Genomic DNA, 19,968 nt, shown 5'->3' with positions numbered 1-19,968 from the left:
CGAGGGGTCCCAGGCTGCGAGAGAGCACAGGCTGGGCTGAGGGACCCTCCCTCCCCGCCCGAGTGAACAAATTTTTGTGCACCAGGCCTCTAGTATATTTATAAAAGCCTAAGTGACCATTACGACTGAAGACTAGAAAGACAGGAACGACCGGTCGACCAGTTGCTATGATGCGCACTGACCACCAGGGTGCAGACACTCAATGCAGGAGCTGCTCCCTGGTGGTCAGTGTGCTCCCACAGCCTACCTCCCCAGGTCCCTCTCCCTGGCCAGCCAACCTCCTGCATTTCCTCCCCACCCAGCTGGTCTCTCCCCACAGCCAGCTGGCCCTGACCCATCCCGATAAGGGCCGGCCAACCTCCCACGGTCCCTTCCCCCATCCTTCACCCCCTGGCTGGCAGGCCCCGATTCCGATCGGCCCAGCCCCCATCGGTCCGGCCCTATCAGCCCTGATCGCTAGCCAGGCCTAGGGACCCCACCCATGCACGAATTCCTGCACTGGGTCTATAGTCTATAAATATAAAAGCCAAAGCAACTGACCAACCGAATGACAGGTCCACAGGTCGCTATGATATTCATTGGCCATTAGGGGGCAGATGCTCAATGCAGGAGCACTGATCAGTGAGCCTACCAAGCAGTGGCAGCAGGCACAGCAGGGCCAAGATGAGCCGAGGAGTGACTCAGGCTCTTCCCTAGTCGCTAGTATTATGATAATTGTAATTCCCAACTATGACCCGGAGACTGTACACTTCCAAAGTGTTTTTTAAATCCTAAAGAAAATGACATTTATCTGGTAGAGATTAAATATGGGATATATTTCAGTTGCCTTCAAGAGCCATAACAATTCCTAATCAATACATGCATGATATCTAAGGTGACTTTCAAATAACCTGTATATGAGATGATCAGAATGCTGTAATTTTCCAAAAGTTTTGGAAGGAGCATTTTCTGTCAAATGAATCATGGCCCTTCAAAAACTTTTACTCAAGAAAACAGCATAGAAGAATATTTGCCAATCCTGAAGCTACCCTTATGAGAGACCCACTGGACACTATTCAGGGAACAATCTCAGAAGAATGAGCATGTTTTAGGGTTTTGTGATCGTTTCCTGCCCCTGTTGGCATGCCTTTATGAAAACATCCATTATATGGAACTCCTGAAAGGCAGTGAAGGACAGGTGTGCTGCCTTTTGTGGAAAACCTGTGTCCTTGGGCTGAAGGTCAAACACAGGAGGCTTCGAGTGAATGTCCCTGAGCAAAGGCAGTGATGAAAGTTGGGATTGTGGGAAGGTGTTTCTGCCGAGAAGAACTCTCAGCTCTTTCCAGAAGGGAGAGGTATGATACCCCAATGTCTGACCTAAGTGATGTGCCTGTAAGAACAACTGAGAGGTGACCAAAATCTACTGACCCACTAAGAGGCTCCAACATCTCAACAGATATGCCTCCAGTGGACTTAAGGACTTTCTAGAATATTCTGAGAAAATGTTTGGTTTCTATGAACTTTCAGTTCCAACTTTAATAAGCTAGCCTGTTTACAGTCCCCACGCTGTTCTTAGGATAGAGTTTTTCAAAAGGTTGTCTTTGAATTATTGGGAGACTTCTTAATGGGAAATCCTTAGTCATATTTCAGACCTACAGAAAGAGACATAAAATTCTGATACCTATTGTCCCAATGGTTTTTAAACTTCATACTGACAACTTCCTCTCTCACATGAACCACATCTTGTCTTTTAGGAGTTTCTATAGTGATATAAAAATAAATATTGCCCCAAAGATTTCAAAATGTGTGTCCTATGAATGCAGAGAATGACTTCAATTTGGCCAGCTAAAATCTCACTGCTTCTCAAAGAAGAAAATACCCAACTCATGAGAGCCTGGGAACGGATGTTCACAGCAAGTTATTTGAATTTTTTTTTTTTAAAGAGAGAAAACTGATTGCAAATAAAGCTACAGCGTTACCTAACCATATTTAACATTCTCTTTCTAGTCCATAGAAATCTTGAGTTTGTGAAAGAAATCTATATGGAGCTATATTAAATGAATTATTTACTTATTGCCCCTTCTTCCCTCTGCCCCACTTTTACTGGCAGTGGAGACCAGGTTTTTTAATACTACTCAAGTGAGGTTTTTCTTGTAGGCATCCTTATCAGCTGTCTTGAATTCTTCATTTGCACTCACCATTCACTGGGTGTGGACCCATCAATTCACTTTGATGTAACTGTCAAAGAGAAGTTATACCAAAGGTCTTTCATTTCCTCAAAGAAAGAGATTTTTCAGAGGTATGTAAGATGGCCTAAAAAATCATGTTTCTCTCATCTGCTTTTCTCTTCCTCATTTCCTTGGACCAAGTAACCTCTCCCTCTGCCTGTCTATCTATCTATCTGCTATCTATCTGCTATCTATTCTCTTTCTCCTCTATCTATCTAGCCTAGGGGTGGGCAAACTTTTTGACTCAGGACCACAATGGGTTCTTTTTTTTTTTTTTGAATGTTTTTTTTTTTAAATATATTTTATTGATTTTTACAGAGAGGAAGGGAGAGAGATAGAGAGTTAGAAACATCGATGAGAGAGAAACATCGATCAGCTGCCTCCTGCACACTCCCCACTGGAGATATGCCCGCAACCAAGGTACATGCCCTTGACCGGAATCGAACCTGGGACCCTTCAGTCCGCAGGCCGATGCTCTATCCACTGAGCCAAACCGGCTACGGCCACAATGGGCTCTTAAACTGGACCGGAGGGCCGGAACAAAAGCATGGATGGAGTGTTTGTGTGAACTAATATAAATTCAAAGTAAACATCATTACATAAAAGGGTACGGTCTTTTATTTTTTTTTTAGTATTATTCATTTCAAACGGGCGGATCCGGCCCGCGGGTCGTAGTTTGCCCACGGCTGGTCTAAACTGACCCCTTCACTCTTGACAACTTTGACCTGATTAGGTCTCCTGTGTCTTCCCAGGGAAAGCTATTTAATGCCACTCCCTTCACTGCCTTTGAGCTACTCCCTGATTCAGTTCCCAGTTTTATTTCCTGTACGGCTGTTAACACTACCTGGAGTTATCTTTTTTCTTTCTCTGCTTGTTAATTGTTTTTATAACCATCTCTTTTACTAGAATTACTGGTAAAGTGAGCAGGTCTGACATCCAATATGAATTCCCAGCATCTAAAAATGCATCTGGTGAATAGTCGGTGCTCCATACATACTTAGTTTTGCTCTAAAGGAACTAAAAGAATATAAAGCTTTTCCTAATAGACTCATTCCCTTTTGGTTAGGATTCTATCTTCTTTCAACCTCCAACGACCTGCTTCCTGATATACATTTAATAAAGAAGGACCCCGTTACGGGTGACAGTCTTCAAGGGAAAGGTAATAAGAATCCAGCCCTTGAAAATCACCTCTGTTCAGACTTACAGGGCTCAGACAGGCTTATGTAAATGTATGCAAACTGCATGCAAATGGCCTCCTAGTCCCTGTGACTCCATCTAGTACCTGGAAGAGACCCTTGGGATAACCCTGCTGGAGACAGGAGCCTGCACTGTCAGGAAGACGGACAAAATGATCCCAGTTTTAATTTCTCAGGCAGTTTGTGTACATCCCCAGGCCTTACATATTCACAGATTTTGATCAAGGACATTAAACCGAACAATGAGGCTTACCACAAAAAGAGAACAGCTGATTAAACCCACCACTCCCGGCCTCCCAGGGCCCCCCATAAAACAAGGCAGTGGAGCAGAGACAGGACTCGTGGGGGTCTCTCTCCATACCACATGCAGGAGCTGTTTAGAGAGACCCCTCTGTGGCTGGGCCTGGAGGGGCCACCTCTAAATCAGTGCTCCCATCCTCAAGTTCAGCTTCTCAAAGGTCATCTGCCAGTTTCCCATAAAAACGCTGGCTAACATGCCTGCTGTTAACTAAGATTCTATTACAGTGGTTCTCAACCTTCCTAATGCCACGACCCTTTAATACAGTTCCTCATGTTGTGGTGACCCCCAACCATAAAATTATTTTCCTTGCTACTTCATAACTATAATTTTGCTACTGTTATGAATCATAATGTAAATATCTGATATGCAGGATGTATTTTCATTGTTACAAATTGAACATAATTAAAGCATAGTGATTAATCACAAAAACAATATGTAATTATATATGTGTTTTCCGAAGGTCTTAGGCGACCCCTGTGAAAGGCTCATTTGACCCCAGAGGGGTCGCGACCCACAGGTTGAGAACCAATGCTCTATTAGGTGTTAAAAGGCAAGTCTGAATGTGTACACCCATCCCCCCCCCCACACACACACACAAAGACCCCCCACAAACAAACAAAAAAACACACCAAAAAACAAAAACTGAACAGGCCTTCTCTAGGGCTTTACTGTTATGGATGTAAAGGGGCCACATGCTAATTTGACTACCGTGGGGAGGGCCTGTGTGGCAGCCTTGCAAACTCAGAGACCTAAAGTAACCACAAAGGATGGTCTGAAATTAAAGCTTTTTCATTAAAAAGCAGTCTATTTGGGGGTAGTCATGTCCTAGGCTGGTATCTTCCCTGACAAAATCAACTTTGATCTTAGAAGTTGTGGTACCTAACTGAGCCTAGGGTCTTTTTGCAACTAGATAACCTATTTTTGGACTATCAGGGTAACTTGTAACTTCCCTTTTTCGGGATCCTTCAGGGCACAACCACAAGACAGAGATCACAAATTCCCTCATTGTTATTGTTGTCATGTTAATGGATCTTAGCTGAGCCTAGGGTCTTTTTGCAACTAGATAACCTATTTTTGGACTATCAGGGTAACTTGCAACTTCCCTTTTTTGGGATCCTTCAAGGCACAACCACAAGACAGAGATCACAAATTCCCTCATTGTTATTGTCATGTTAATTGTTGACTTAACTATCCTATGCCCACCTATGTGAAAGAAGATGTGTCTTTCATTTTACTTCTTATCCAATCCCAGAGATTTCCCCACTTTGCTTTCTCCCACCTCCCTAAACTATCACCAATGGATTTCATGTAACCCAGTCTTACATTCTCCTCCTTTGTGGGTAATTTATAAAATATGTGAAAAACCACTGTTCTCCAGAGCATTATCTCAATATTTTGAAATTCTGTTTCCTGGCAATTGTCAACAGTTTAGTTCAAATTAACTCACAAAAATTCTTTACAGGTTTGAATGTTTCTTAACACTAGATTAGATATCAAAGAAATACATTTAAGAAAGTATCCTTAAATGCACCACAGGAATTTCCCAAACCTGCACATCAATGTTTTCTAAAAACATGTACTGAGGATACCAGGGCCTGGTCATTGACATGGGGCATCGGGTAGTGCCCCAAGTGAAAAAAAAGTTAGTGGCACATTGTGTTTGGTTCACTTAGTATATCTCTCTTTCTTTTCCTTCCTTCCTTCCTTCCTTCCTTCCTTCCTTCCTTCCTTCCTTCCTTCCTTCCTTCCTCCCTCCCTCCCTCCCTCCCTTCCTCCCTTCCTCCCTCCCTTCATTCCTTCCTTCCTTTCTTCCCTTATTTCTTTCGTTCATTTTTTTTCCCTTTTTCTGCCACATATATTTATTCTCAACGTTTAGATTTCATCTACAATACAGGATTTCTGGTTCTCTCGAAACATTATTAGAAAGGGCAACTTTAGATGGCTGGAAGTGAACAGAGACCCCATTAAACTCCCAGTTAGTCCGAGTCACCACTACTCCCTAGTGTGTGCCTGGCTTGGAGGATAAATGTTGGCAGTCTTTCATTGTTACCATGTGCTGTTTTTCCTTCTAGTAAAGAAATGCCTTGCTTTTCCCAGTGTGTAGGTGTAAGATAATCTAAAAGGACTGTGCGTTTCTCTGGCCTTCTCTGTTTGCTCACTTATTTTACCTGCCTAGCCTCTACCGGCACCTGAATATTTGATCCTTAAACTAGTATGTTTGTCAGAAAATGCAACTTACTACCTATAGCAAAAAACGCTGGAGATGGCTACCTATTGTTGAGATTATCATGTCATTGAATTTTTAGGGCACTCTGTTCCCTGGCACTGTGTTGAGTACTTTATCTCCCATAATAGTCATAGATATCCTACGTAGTGAATCCTATTACGTCTGCAATTCCCACTTGAGAATACTGGTGTGTGGAGAGCTTAAGCAACCTGCCTGTCGGTCAGTAGCTAGAGAAAAGCAAAGCTGATACCAAAACCCACCTCTCTATATAGTGTCTTTGTCTAGTTTTTATCCTTCCTCAGATCTCTAAGAAATAAAAGACCCCCAGCCAACCCCCACGCTTCTCCAATATCTAGGAAATCCCTGAGAATCTAGTTCTCAACTTGTGTTGCCAAGCAAGCATTTAACTTCCAAAGAGCAGAGTAAACCCCAACTCCTCTCCAAGTATTGGAATCCTCAGGCAAAATCAGCAATATGGAAGTAGCCCAATTTTCTGTTTGTGGAGCTTTCTGATGGGTAGAGTTTCCAAATCCTTACATGTCATTCTATAGTCTCCTCTTATACCCAAGTTAACTGTTCTGGGGATCCACGTCCTCCACGAGAGTATTAACTTTGGTCTTCCATAGCACAGTCTTCTAGCCATCCGTCTCATTGCACTTGGGGTCCAATCTTATTAATCGTTGGAAACTTGGTAGCTACTCAAACTTTTGTTGGCTACATGACTGAAGGAATGCATGGCTGTGATGTTGGTATTAATAGTTATATTTCACCATTTGAAGATGACCTTAAAAGTGTGATGACTCCAGTAATGTATAATTTTGCTGAATGTAAGTTTGATGTTTTGTGAGAATGAATAAGATAACTAATGAATCTCATAGATCACTTAATTTTCTCCTTTCACTGTGACTTCATTGGTCCTGACTTTTCTTTTTCCCTAGCTTTATTGAGGTATAACTGACAACTAAAATTAGTACACAATTAAGGTGTACAACTTGTTGATTTAATATTCTCATACTTTGTAAAATATCTGTCACACTCAAGCTAATTAGCATAGCCATCATTCCACATAGTTACCACTTTCTTGTGTGTGTGTGTGTGTGTGTGAGTGTGCGTGTGTGTGTGTGTGTTGATAATATCCCCTCCTACCACTCTTGTTAAGGATCGAAGAGGGTCTCTGTATACTTTCAGTTACATTGTATTACAATTTATCAGAAATGTCTTTGTAGTGATGATACTCATGAACTAGCAATTGGAAAAAATGTTGAGAACCGCTTTCTTTGAATACCAAAGGTCTTCAAGGGCTCCCACTATCTTTATGTAATTAGAATTTGCATTGGATTTTCTAAGTAGGTTCTTCTGTGACTGTCCATGGACCCTTTAGGTATCACACTCAGTCCACGTGTCAGGATAAGCTTCTGAGTAGCTCCTTTTAGGTATATGGAAGAGAGGTCCACGTGATTCATTCTTGGAAATTAAGAATGCATGGCTACCAGGAATGGGATGTGGGCTGCTTATGCCAACATCTGGCAGGAAGTTGGGGTCCACACTGAATAGCCTTGTGTTATTGTCGCCGGTTGCTATTTGAGTGCTCTTTGGTTAGATGATGGGGAAAGTAACACATTCACATACACACAGGCATGGCCAGAGATCTTGTTACTTCACAACAAGAGCAAATGACTTCACTAATTACTTCCTCTTGTCTAGCCTCAGTTTCTGCATCTTTAAAATTGGGATAACTATTTCCTCTCTATAGGATTTCCTATGGGCCCTGGGTATTTAATATGCTTCGCCTACTGCCGCACAGTTAATATTCCAGAAATGTTGGCTGTTAATGAACGTGCTTTGAATTGTATGCAAAATCCCACAGGTCCAGTTTTCAGCCCCTGGGTATGACATTGATCAATAACTCTTTCTTTAAAATAAATATGCATACATATGGCTTAAGGAATAATATTTAGCTTCCTGACTTCATTTCCTCTCATAAACAGTACACGTGAGCACCTATGCATATGCATGAGAACGTGCATGCACACACACATGCTCACTACTTCATAATTTTTTAAAGTTCCCAACAGTCAGGGTGATGTTGTCATGTATTAACTCTGGCAAGTGGCAGAGCTCTCATTTTTACCCAAGTAGAAAGGTTTCAGGACCCATAAATCGGAGGTGGCTTCGTGGCAGCACTGGGCATCCTAAGTCTGTTGTGAAATTTCTATTCCGTTTAAGGATAGGTCTTGGCTGCTGGAGCTGAGAAAATGGGTCAGCAGAATAAATAATTCTCCTATTATATTGAGAGTATATGTCTGTTTAATGATGCCCCCTTTAAAAATATGAACAAAATTATTGAGCCAACTTGGCAGCTGCTGGCACAAGGAAGAAGAAGAAGACCAAAACTACCAAATGCTGATGATCATAACAGAAAAAAAAAAAAAAATCCAATCAGTATGGAATGGTGGAATAAACCCATAGATCCATGTATGGAATATTATGTAACTACTCAAAAGGATGAATTGGGTCTGTATGTATTAACACTGAAAGAATTCCAAATGGATGTATGAACACCAATTAAAAATGATATGTACACCATGATACCATTTACATAAAAAGCAGGTACACAATACTGTGAATGTGGTAAGTAGATACTTACTCCAGATACATGCAAAAATGCAAAATAAAAGTACAGACATAGATCTGTAATGGAGGCCTCCTCTGAAGAGGAAGAAAAGAAACCCCGTTGCAGTGCTGTTATTCAAAGTATATTTTAGCCTTTTTGTTAATGTTTCATTCTTTCTTTCTTTTTTCCAAAGGACTCTACATTTCCATGTTTTATGTGTAATTAAAACGTTAAAAATGGAAAATTCAATACTTTCCCTTTATGACAGTAATAAAATTATTCTTAAAAACCTATAAAACAAAGAAAAAATATCTTCTAGTCTCACAATTCAATTCAGCCATTACCATTTTGGTGTAATTCCCATCATAATTTAGTTCAAATCATGCTATACATATAATTTTTTATTTGAAAAAATGTTCATTCATTATGGGGCTCTCTCAGTTTTAACTCTGCTCATTTTAATGGGTATAAGATTCCCCTAAGCATATACACTTTAATACTGTATTACTTTCTTTATAATATTTGGTACAATTAAGTATGTGATCAGCATATCAGCAGTTTTTCTCCCTATATATCTTAAGAGAGATGTACCCTGCAGAGGATTAGAGAATCAAAATATTGGAATGTTTCTAGTGACTTTCCATGTATACGTGAGCTCTTAGTGTGGGGAGTGTTGTGACACCTGGCCGTTAAGGAGGGCCAGAATGCACTGTCCGGAGGGGTCAGTGAAACATCCTCGCCTGACCCAAAATGATGCTGGGCAGCCCAGAGAGTAAGAAACAAGCACTCACGCATTCTTCTCTCACTCTGGAACTCGTCATGAGGGAACCTCCAAGCCCCTTCAAAAGCCTAATAACTCCAGAGGAGACTCAAAGAAGGAACAAATTCTGCAGCCACACATCCAAGAATGACTAGTGATCAATGAGGTAATGGTTAACTAACAAACAAACAAAAAGCCTCCATCCCCGCCCCCCCTCAACTTACTATTATAACAACAAATTAAATGACCCAACCAATTCCCAAATGTATCTCACCCCCAAATGGGAGCTATCCTAGAGAGGCTGGAAGAAGAGCACGCAGGTTAACCCGAAACTAACCTCACCCGCGTTGGGGAAATGATGTAATTGGCTCAGGTGGTTCCCTGTAGCAGGTCAGCATTAAGGACACCCTCGCATGCAAAGGCAAACAGGGCTTGTTGAAACTGACTCTCTAGTGAAATTATTGGCAGGTTCAGAGGCACAGGCGATTTCTGGTAAAAGGCCAGTGTGTACTCACCATTTGTATAAGGGTTGACAGTCTTTTTGTTTGTCATTACACGTGCTGTAGCATTATTTACCTATGCACACAGAAAACTCAAGTGAGCACATATTCCGGGGCCAACCCACAGTTCCATTAGTTGCATGCATTATGACTGTGATTACTTACTTAAAAAAAAAAATAAAACAGAACAAACTAAAATGCATTTTAATTTATAAAAGGCAGTAGGTGCATAACAAAAAAATCATACATTTTTATAATTACATTTACTTCATAACCGTTTTAACTTACAAATCATTTCAATAAAGCAATGTCATATCATTTAAGTTTAATAAGGAGACAGTAAAAGCAAATTAAAAGGAACTGCATAATTGAAGATTTAAAAGCATGCGTGTACTCCATGGTAACACAGAAACAATAGCTTTTAAACAGAAAATAAAGTTCATATGAAGGAACATGCAGTGGAGTAGAAGAAGGGAGAGACAAGGTACAAGGGAACATAAATGTCAAAAAAAGGGACAAACAAGTTTTCGCCGTGTGCAACACGTTGGGGGGGAAGAACCATCGGGGAAAGCAACATCTAGCATTCAACACTCGGAACAAGAGCCTTTGACATCGCAAGAATTAACGAAATCATTCAAGCTTTAAGTCACAGCTAACAAAAGGATAAAAGAGAGGGTGCATTGTTTAACACAATATGGAGTTAACGATCTGAGTAAGATGTGCACCGGTCATGTCTCAATCCAGTCAGTGCCTTCCAGGCTAGCTTAGAACGTACACTCAATTACAGGCGTACCAATATCCAAAAAAATAGAGCATCAAGAAAACTTAATATGACAAGTCAAAAAAAGTCACGTGGTATATATATATGTATATAGAGATATCAGCACTAAATACGTGTAACGGCAGATGGACTTCACCACTTACCATTCACCACCATCGCCAGCATGGGTTTGTATACAGTTACCATGGTTACTGAGAGTTTGGTGAGGGGCCTAAGCGTTATCGTCGAGGGGGGAAAATAAAAGGCAAAATATGCAACATCTTACTCCAAAGACTAAAGCATTTGTAACTGGTATTTTTTTTCTCTCTTTTCTTAAAGTTTTAACAAATATGACCCTGTGGCCACGTTGAGGGAGAGATCCAGTGGTAGGAGATGGAGATTTCTAAGTACCAGAATTTTAGTATCAATTTTATCCATGAAGAGGAACCAGATATTGAACAGGAAATCCCGTTTGCTTATTCAATTTATTATCAGAAGAATACAAAGGTTCGAGCTTCTTTGACTTCTTAAAAAAAATGAAAGGTTTAAAGACAAAACCTCTCATTTTTTTCCAAATATAAAACAAGTTGTTCTTTCGATTGCTATTTCTTTCACAATTTGGCTTAATTTGCACACCACTGTGGATCCCTCGTCAACCCTGCGGTGGAAAGAAAAAGAAAAGAAAAAGAAAAAGAATCTGCTCTGTATTTTGTTCTGTTTTTGCAACACTCTCTCCACTGTCTGGAACCTACTGCACCCATTGGCTTGAGGGAATGGAAAATAAAATAATCAAATCAAATCAAATCAAAAAACTTTCAGATTAACCTTGTTTTGGTCTCACGTTTGCCATCCACCTTTCAGCAGTAATAAGAGTAACATAATAAAATAAAATGAAAAAAAAAAGTAAGGCCAGTTTTCCTTTTTATATATAAATATATAAATATATATATATAAACAATGAGAAGGGAATAGGGTCACATACAAGACACAATGATGCATCTGAAACAACGAATGAGCGTGAAAGCAGACATTTATCAAAAAGATGTAAAGGAAAATATTTTGAACATGCACCTCGATTTTACGGCCCTCTACCACGGTGCCGTGTAATTTCTCCCTCGCCCTGTCCGCATCGGCACTATTTTCGAAAGTTACGAAACCAAATCCCTGCATGCAGGAGGGAGAAGGGAAAACAACATGCAGATTATTATTTCAGTCAACGACCACTGTGTAACGTTCTCTCGCTTTAATTTCTATGTCTTGTCCTGGCTTCCGTTCTGTAACATGCAAATTAGAGAAATTATAAGAGTACTAAGATGTGCAATCAGTAAGCAACAAATGTGAACAAGATATATATTTTTTTTTCTGTCACCAGTTAGCTGTAACCCCTGAAGAATTCAAAGAATGATACCCAAAATACCTTTCTAAATGTCACTACAGAAGAAAATAAGTCTAACGAAAAGAAAATGAGATCAAAATAAATGTACGGTGTCTTCACAGAGAATAAAATGAAATAACAAGGAAAGTAAAAAGGGAACCACTTTCTTGACATGCAAATTAAGAATAAAGTAAAATAAAACGTGTGCATGGAATTCAACAATGAATGCCAAAATCTTCTAACATTGCCTACAGAGTCATGCCGTGTGGTTTTAAGAACATCTCTTCCTCATGCAGTTTTAGGGTTATTCAAATTGGTCAATTCTACAGCCTTTACTTCTCAAAAATAAAAATCAGAAGCCTAAAAAAAAAGGAAAGACCTTTTTTTATAATAAATCTTAAACCCTTGGATCTAATAAACAAAATAATCACATGAAATGAATAGAAATAAACATCAATTGATCAATAATGCAAACAGTTCAAGTAAGTCTTTTGTATTAATACTTCCCCCTCCCATCACCAAAAATGAAATACATGCTTAGAAATTTGTCAACTTCCCAGACTACCTTATTAACCAAAAGGGGAAATGAGTCAACATATGATAAAGTTCTAACACATTATGTTGATTTTCATTTGTCATATCAACAGGTAGACAATAAAGCCTCTTTGTTAATAGGATGTTATCTAAGATAACACTGGGCACTTCCTCTTCTACTGGTAGATAACATACACCCTTCACTTCACCACTGGCAAATTTTGTGTTAATTTTTCAGCCTCAAAAAACAAGCCCACTAAACGTTACATTGTCAAAAGCCATCTTTTTTTTTTTCTTCACTGACACTGTTCCTAAGAAGAGTACAGAAAATATGACACATTATTTTTAAAACCCCTAAAAATAAGCGTACGTCTTGTTCAAATATATACACCAACCTTTTGAAACACTGCCAGTGTCAATTTGCCCAGCTCGTTCTGTTTTTCACAGTGTAAACTAGGTGAAATAATGCCATGTGCGGGGATATTTCAACTATGCGTAAAGGTAAATGCTGGCTTTAAGCTTAGTTGGGGCAGGAAGATAATCTATTTTACGAATAAAAGTAATAGGTAGTCATAACCAACTAGTGTTAACTTCCAATCACTCACAAGGTCACTAGAGCATTTTCTGAAGCTCAGGGCATTTGAGAAGGGTGCCCCATGGTCTTGCCTAATGGAGAACTTTCCAGTGTCAGCGTGGGCTCCTCTGTAGAGGACACCAGCTGTGAATGGATTCAAGCTAGAGGACATGCCTCTCTGGCAGGATTGCATAGTGAAAAAGTAAATTTCTTTAATTTGGGAAGTGGACGGAATTACCTTTCATAACATTTCCCATGGTGAGGATCTGTGGTTAAGATCGGTCTGAAATGTTTGTCCTAGCCTGGTTTCTCAGTGGTTAGAGCATCAGCCCTCAGACTGAAGGGTCATGGGTTTGATTCTGGTCAAGGGCACGTACCTCAGTTGCAAACTCGATCCCCAGCCCCAGGTAGGGTATGTGCAGGAGGCAGCCAATTGATGTGTCTGTCTCTCATTGATATTTCTCTCTATTTCTCCCCCTTTCTACCACTGTCTCTGGAAATCAATTCTTCGGTGAGGATTAACAAAAACAAAACAAAACAAACAACATAAAAAAAAAATAGGTCTGAAATATTTGATTAATATAAAATTATATGCTCCATAAGAGATGGACTCTAGGTGGTATACCTATGTTTGGTACTCAAATAAACGTGCTAACTAAATAATAATAGCTCTTTGATGAGCAAACAACATAATTTGGAAGGTTTGCTCTCTTTGATGGCTCTGGGTTCCAAACTTAGTTGCACATCAGAAGGAACCGGGAGCATATTAAACACTTAGATGCCGATCCCTGCCATGTAGCCACCAGATCAGAATCCCCAAGAGGAGCCCAGGAATCTGTCACAAAAGCTGCTGCGTGGTCCAGCCTCTGGGTTCCCATGGCCTCTCAGCACCAAGCACCATCAAAAGAAGCTTCGATCCTTTGTATGAAGTAGAATATTTTACCGCCGATGTCTATAGTGCAAACCTAGGGAGTGGGTTGAGTTTCTGAGGTGAATATCTATCTGACACGATTATTTGGATCTTAGATCAGCCAAAACCATATTGCAATGTTCTCATCCTCACCAATAATCCAAATTCCCTAGCATCCATAGCCATGCCATACATTTACGGTAATAAGTATTAAGGGAAACCAGGATTCTGGCTGTCCTGGAGGCAATTCTCTCACTAGGCAAGGAAGAAAATTCCATAGTTCCAGTCATAGATAGAGGGCTTGGTGGCATCATCGGTGTCTATGGGCACTAGCAGTCATTATCACCATAGTGCTGGGAAGAATGTAGGTGAATCTGAACATTCAACCTACCTAACATCACGCCAAGGAACCAAGTGTCAAGAATCTAGTCTGAACCCAAGGCAAACCATCCTGGCCTGAAATCTGCATTGTGTATGCCAAGGAGGAATAAAGATGAAGATGCAAATATATTTTGAATCCCAAGGAAAGTTGGGAGGAAGACTCCATACCGCGGAAGTAAGGATAGTACTTTATTAGTAGTAGTAGTACTCAATTTCTGTTAAACTTCTCTCTCTCTGAGCTTCTCAATACTTCTCTATTCAAGCTGATGAGTTCAAAATTGTGTGAAGTTGGGTTCATGAATAGCTTGCTCCAGAAACAGTCCCTCAAATACCCAAGGGACTTTCCTTCCTGTTCCATTGGACCTTCATATACCCCACCCAAAGGAGCGATCAGACCTCCTGCGTCAGATGTCTGCCAGAATTCTCCCCTGGGGAAGTTCACCATAACCAGAGAGACCCTCACCTGGCCACTTTCAGGGACCCTCTCCATCATGCAGAGGTACCAGGCAATGCTGCGAGCTGGTGCTGAGGTGGTTTCTTTTGATCTGCCTCATGGTCAGAATTCTATCGCAAGCAACCAGCAACTTGCCTTTCTTAAAGATATTTTGAATACTTTTATCTCAGTCTTAGCAAGGGGAACAAAAGAACAGTGTAGACCTGGCTTGGGGAGCAGAGGAACTGTGTGTAATGCTGATGGGTAGTCCCTTAAAGATGAAGAGTGCAGCCCTAGCTGGTTTGGCTCAGTAAATAGAGCATCGACCTGCAGACTGAAGGGTCCTGGGTCAAGGGCACATGATATATGTGTGTGTATATATATATATATAATATTTTTTTAAAAAGGTGAAGAGTAGCTGAAAAAGGCACTGTGCTTCTGGAGAGGAGGGTCTGTGACATGTTCCCCAATATGGGAAGGAATGATCCACAGGCCAGATAATATGAATTTAAGAGAGACAACCAGACTAGCGTGGCTTGGTTATTTTTAAAGCTTTTGGTGAATCGTGAATTCTGATTTCCCCAAACCGCAGTTATTTTTCTACTTGGTCATGTAGCATACATTTAGGTGATAACTTCCTTTTTTGCATGAATGCAAATACATTTTATAGCTCACGCAAAAGCTCTGAAGGATGGATGAGTACACTGACTTTCCACCTGACAGGAAAATCCAACCCCTCTAGTGTCTGGTGCAGAAAACTGCTCTCTGTACGAGGGAGCTGCTGATAAGGCTCTGAAGGTTCATCTTCCTGTGGAGTTAAGAGCTTGTTTCTTCTTTGACCTTTGTCCATGCAGCTCTTTCTCCTCGGACATCTTCCCTCCTTCCTTTCCCTGGAGAACTCTTACCCATCTTTCTCCTTCAGCTTACATGCCCCTTCCTCCCAGAAGCCTCCCACTTCTAACAACACTGGCCTGCCCGGTGGGCTTCAGCAGCCTCTCCCTCAGCACAGAGCACAGCATCCTCCGCTGCAGAGGTCTGTCTCCTAGGCCTGTCCTTCCTGCTGCTCAGGCGTTTGTGAAGATGACGGGAAGCACTCCCATCTAGCCCATGGTTGACTGGCCCATCTGGTACCTGGGATGTAACCCATACTTACAGATGTCTATGGAGCAAAAGGCAAGCCTGTATATTTCCCAGGCATATTAAAAAAGTAGCTATATTTGTCTGTATCCTCAAATAAAACATTTCAGAGCCAAATAATATGTTTTTAAATCCCCTAGGAGTAAAACGAATTATAGCACCTCTCACTCCTAAATGCTATCTAGTTCTCATTTACAAAGACGAGCATAGGTTGTTGTTATTGTTTTTTTTGTAATGTGGTTATCTTGTACACTTTCTATTCCTAGATGAATGCGTTATTCATGTTACACATTCCTGGATAACATAGATACCACTCGTCTAGGTATCCACACACCACACACACACACACACACACACACACACATCGAACACACACACATCGAACACCCATAGAACACCTAACCATACTCAATGAGCATTGAGTGACCTGCCTTGGGGAGCAGCCAGGAGGTGAGCTCCCAGCTCTTAGGGTCCACCCACTTGCTGGCTGCCCCTCCAGCACCCAATGATGAAAATGAGGTCATAATAGCGGATCAGGTTTTTCAGCCATTAAAATGGAAACGTTCCTCTAAAGAGGCCCTTTCCCTGTAAAGGATAATGTCAAGTAGGAAAAATATCCCTGTGTGAGCTGCAGTCCCCATTTTAGCAGATCCCAAATGGACTTTCTCCATGACTCTCAGCCATACCTAAACAGTCAGCCCCGACACCTGCCAGACCAGACTGGGTCTTTGAGAGGGAGCAGACCCACGGACAGAGAGGGGCTATTTTTGATGTTTCCAAATTTAAAAAAAAAAGCAGTTCCACAAAGTCAGTGTCTGGATGAGGCCCACTTAAGTGGTCTTATTCAGAAAGCCCCAGAGACAGGCTAATCATGGGGATGACGAAGAGTCTTAAAAATAGCACTGCCATTGTACTTTCAAAATAGCAAATGATATTCTCCTAATGTCCCAAAACAGCTCTGGAAAGGAATTAAATAGCTTTCTCCCACTGGCAAAAGTTACCAAACAAAGTATAAATTAAATACTTCAAAAATAGTGGAGCTACAGGCATAGATGAGAAGGAAGTTGGCCAACATTTCAGGTTCTCTCCTATTGCTTTGCCCAGAATACCTCAATCTTGAGTGTAAAGGATGACACTGGGCTCATTTTCCTATTCATGCACTCGGCTTTGCAGGGGTAGACATAGTCCCTGTGATGACTTCCATACGAGAAGCAGAAAGAGAGCTTACTTCTCTGTCCCTGAGCCTAGAGGTCAAACTGCCAACACATTACAAGAACGAGGGCAAAAGGTCTGAAATGATAGAGTGGCGAGGTCCCTGAACTAGCAGAACATGATAGAGACTATAATGGATTGATGCATCTGACTCAGCTGGCAACTCACAACGTCGTTTTGGCTGTGGAGAGGGGGACACTGGAATTTCCTTCCCTCAATGCCATTGGCATTATCCTATTCAGTTACTACTAAATCTACGCAGGAGTGAGGGGTACAGGCTGTCCAGGGGATGATAAATGCAAATGGCACTTGCTACCTTAGACAAACCCGTTCCTCTGAGCAGCCCTCCCTGGACACTGACTTGTCCCAAATTGCCTGTGTGAGGGGAGTGATGGGCTAATATCAGTATCTCTCTGTACCTGCTGAGCACTTTCTGTTTTGTTTTTTTTTTAGATATGACTTTTTAAAAAATTAAATCTTTATTGTTGAAAATATTACATATGCCCCCTGTCCTCCCCGCTTCCCCCCCTACCCCTGTATTCACTCCTACTAGCTTTCCCCCACACCCCACCCCAGGCCTTCACCACCCTATTGTCTGTGTCCATGGGTTATGCATATATGCATACAAGTTCTTTGGTTGATCTCTTCCCACCCACCCACCTTCCCCTGCTTTCCCTCTGAGATTCCACGGTCTATCCTAAGCTTCTGCCTCTGGATCTATTTTATGCATCAGTTTATTTTGGTCATTAGACTCCACATATGAGTGAGATCATGTGATACTTGTCTTTCTCTGACTGGCTTATTTCACTCAGCAAAATACTCTCCAGGTCCCTCCATGCTCTCTCAAGGGGTAAGAGATCCTTCTTTTTCACTGCTGCATGGTATTCCATGGGTACATGCATCACAGCTTTTTACCCAGGTGTCTACTGATGGGCACTTGGGCTGTTTACATACTTAGCTACTGTCAATTGTAAGCATGTTCTTTCAATCCCCACTTTCGCAATCAGAGGAGGGGAGTAGAAGGGAGCGTAAGCTCCCTGTGGCCCTGTGTTTCTCTGGAAACAGCCCAGTTACTGCATGTGTTTCCCGTGTGGCTGCGGAGGTCAATACGCTGCTCTTACAGCATCTTCCAGTTCCCCCTCGGTCTCTGCTGCTATGCTGAGGGCGCTGTTTCCCTCCAGGAGACTCTGATGGGGTTCCTGAGTTCCCTGTGGGTGCGGGTGGAAGGAGGACACTTTCGCACCCACAAAACACCAGTGGGCAGAGGGCACTGAGCCTTCAGAGGAAGCGTTGGCATTTGCCTAAAACAAGAACACTCGACATTTGTGACGTTAATAATAGGCCTGGGAGATTTATTAAAGCACAGATGGCTGGGCCCTGCTTTCGGAGTTTCTGACTCACTAGATCGGGTTTGGAGCCCGAGAATTTGCATTTCTTATCAGCTCCCAGGTGATGCTGAGGTGCCGGCTGGGGGACCACACGCAGGTGACCCCTGAACAGGGGATGCTTTGGAAAAGTTCGGCCTTTATTTTTCTATCCCAACATATTTCCACTTTGAAAGTGCTGGAGCCTATTCATATAACCACAGATTTTTATGAATACTGTGCGCTCTAGGAAAATCCACTTAAAATTTGGTTTCCTAGAAAAAACAAAATCAAAGCAGCGGGAAATTGCAAAATGTGAACTGGTAATAAGCACACAAATGAATAAAACTAGATTCAAAAGGTTGGTGTATATGAATTTTTCTCCCCTACAACCCAGGAAAATAACTGCACTTTATTAATACAGAATAATCACATATTTACCTGCTCATGAGACTATCAACTCACTTTTTAATATAAAGAACATAATTATCACTGAAAAACAAAAATGTACCAACAACATTATTTTTTTAAGCATGGGTAATTTTCCTCTGGAAACTTGATCTATAAATAGATAGACAGATCTAAAACAGCCATTCTAAATGACCCCCTTCTATGTTTAAAACTGAACCCAATGCATTTCCCCACGATTTTGGAAACCGGAAGTGGTCTCGAAAGGAATTCCCCATGAAGGGTATTTTCACCACGTGCTGATTAAAACAGTGCAGTTGTTTCCCATTATTCATAACAAGCGTTTTACAATAAGCTAAACGATTCTAAAGTGAATTAAGTTGCTTACCTTGGAGCCTCGCTCATTAAAAATAATTTCAACATCTAAGATTTTACCAAATTGCTGCAAAGAAATAGAAATATTTTATAAGCAAGAGGAAAAATGGAGGAAATCATATTATGCACATTGGTAATGGTACCCCACGTCAGAATCTTCTGTTCTTTTTTAATAGACAAAGATATTGCATTTTATTCTGTGCTGTCATTAAACAGTGCCCTTGAAAAAACAAGCACACATGTTATTTCCATGCCCCACAGAGTGGGAGAGCGGAGTAGGGGCCTGCCTGGTACAAAATAGGTAATCAAGAGGTTATTTCTATTTTCCTTTCTTTATGTGTGCAGGATGGCTTTCCCAGGCACTGAGCAGCAAAGATTAAACATGGCTAATGTATCTGCCGACCCGTCTAGGTCACTCCACTAATCACAGGAGAAAAACCCTGAAGAAGTGGGATTTGGGTAGTAAAATGTCCAAGCGGAAGATGAGGTTGGGGATTTTGATCCCAAGCCCTCATAAAACAGCCAGGCCATGTAAGACAAGTAAAGTACAAACAGATAAAAGCAAGATCCACTACCCGGACGCCCGTCAGAATCCACACACCAGCACAGTTGTGATTAGACCTCGGGCTGAAATGTACTTCTCTCCAGATGATTCTCCATGTTGTTAAACAAACAAACATATCTTAGACAATTAGCAGGA

The 19,968-nt window shown here is 41.3% G+C and overlaps 1 protein-coding gene across 1 annotated transcript in view; it reads right to left on the bottom strand.

Annotated features, from left to right (window-relative positions):
- The window catches only part of RBFOX1 (RNA binding protein, fox-1 homolog (C. elegans) 1), a 374,033-nt gene that overhangs the window by 107,168 nt on the left and 246,897 nt on the right, over window positions 1-19,968 (bottom strand). Inside the window, exons 4-6 of the mRNA XM_015563803.1 lie at window positions 19,282-19,335; window positions 11,637-11,729; window positions 9,821-9,881 (exon numbers count right to left, since the gene is read on the bottom strand). Of these exons, the coding sequence (XP_015419289.1) occupies window positions 9,821-9,881; window positions 11,637-11,729; window positions 19,282-19,335 (208 nt within the window). The remainder of the gene's footprint in view (window positions 1-9,820; window positions 9,882-11,636; window positions 11,730-19,281; window positions 19,336-19,968) is intronic.

The sequence above is a fragment of the Myotis davidii genome, unplaced genomic scaffold, assembly GCF_000327345.1.
Source record: "Myotis davidii unplaced genomic scaffold, ASM32734v1 scaffold639, whole genome shotgun sequence".
Taxonomy (NCBI): domain Eukaryota; kingdom Metazoa; phylum Chordata; class Mammalia; order Chiroptera; family Vespertilionidae; genus Myotis; species Myotis davidii.
This window is presented reverse-complemented; position numbering and strand designations above follow the sequence as displayed.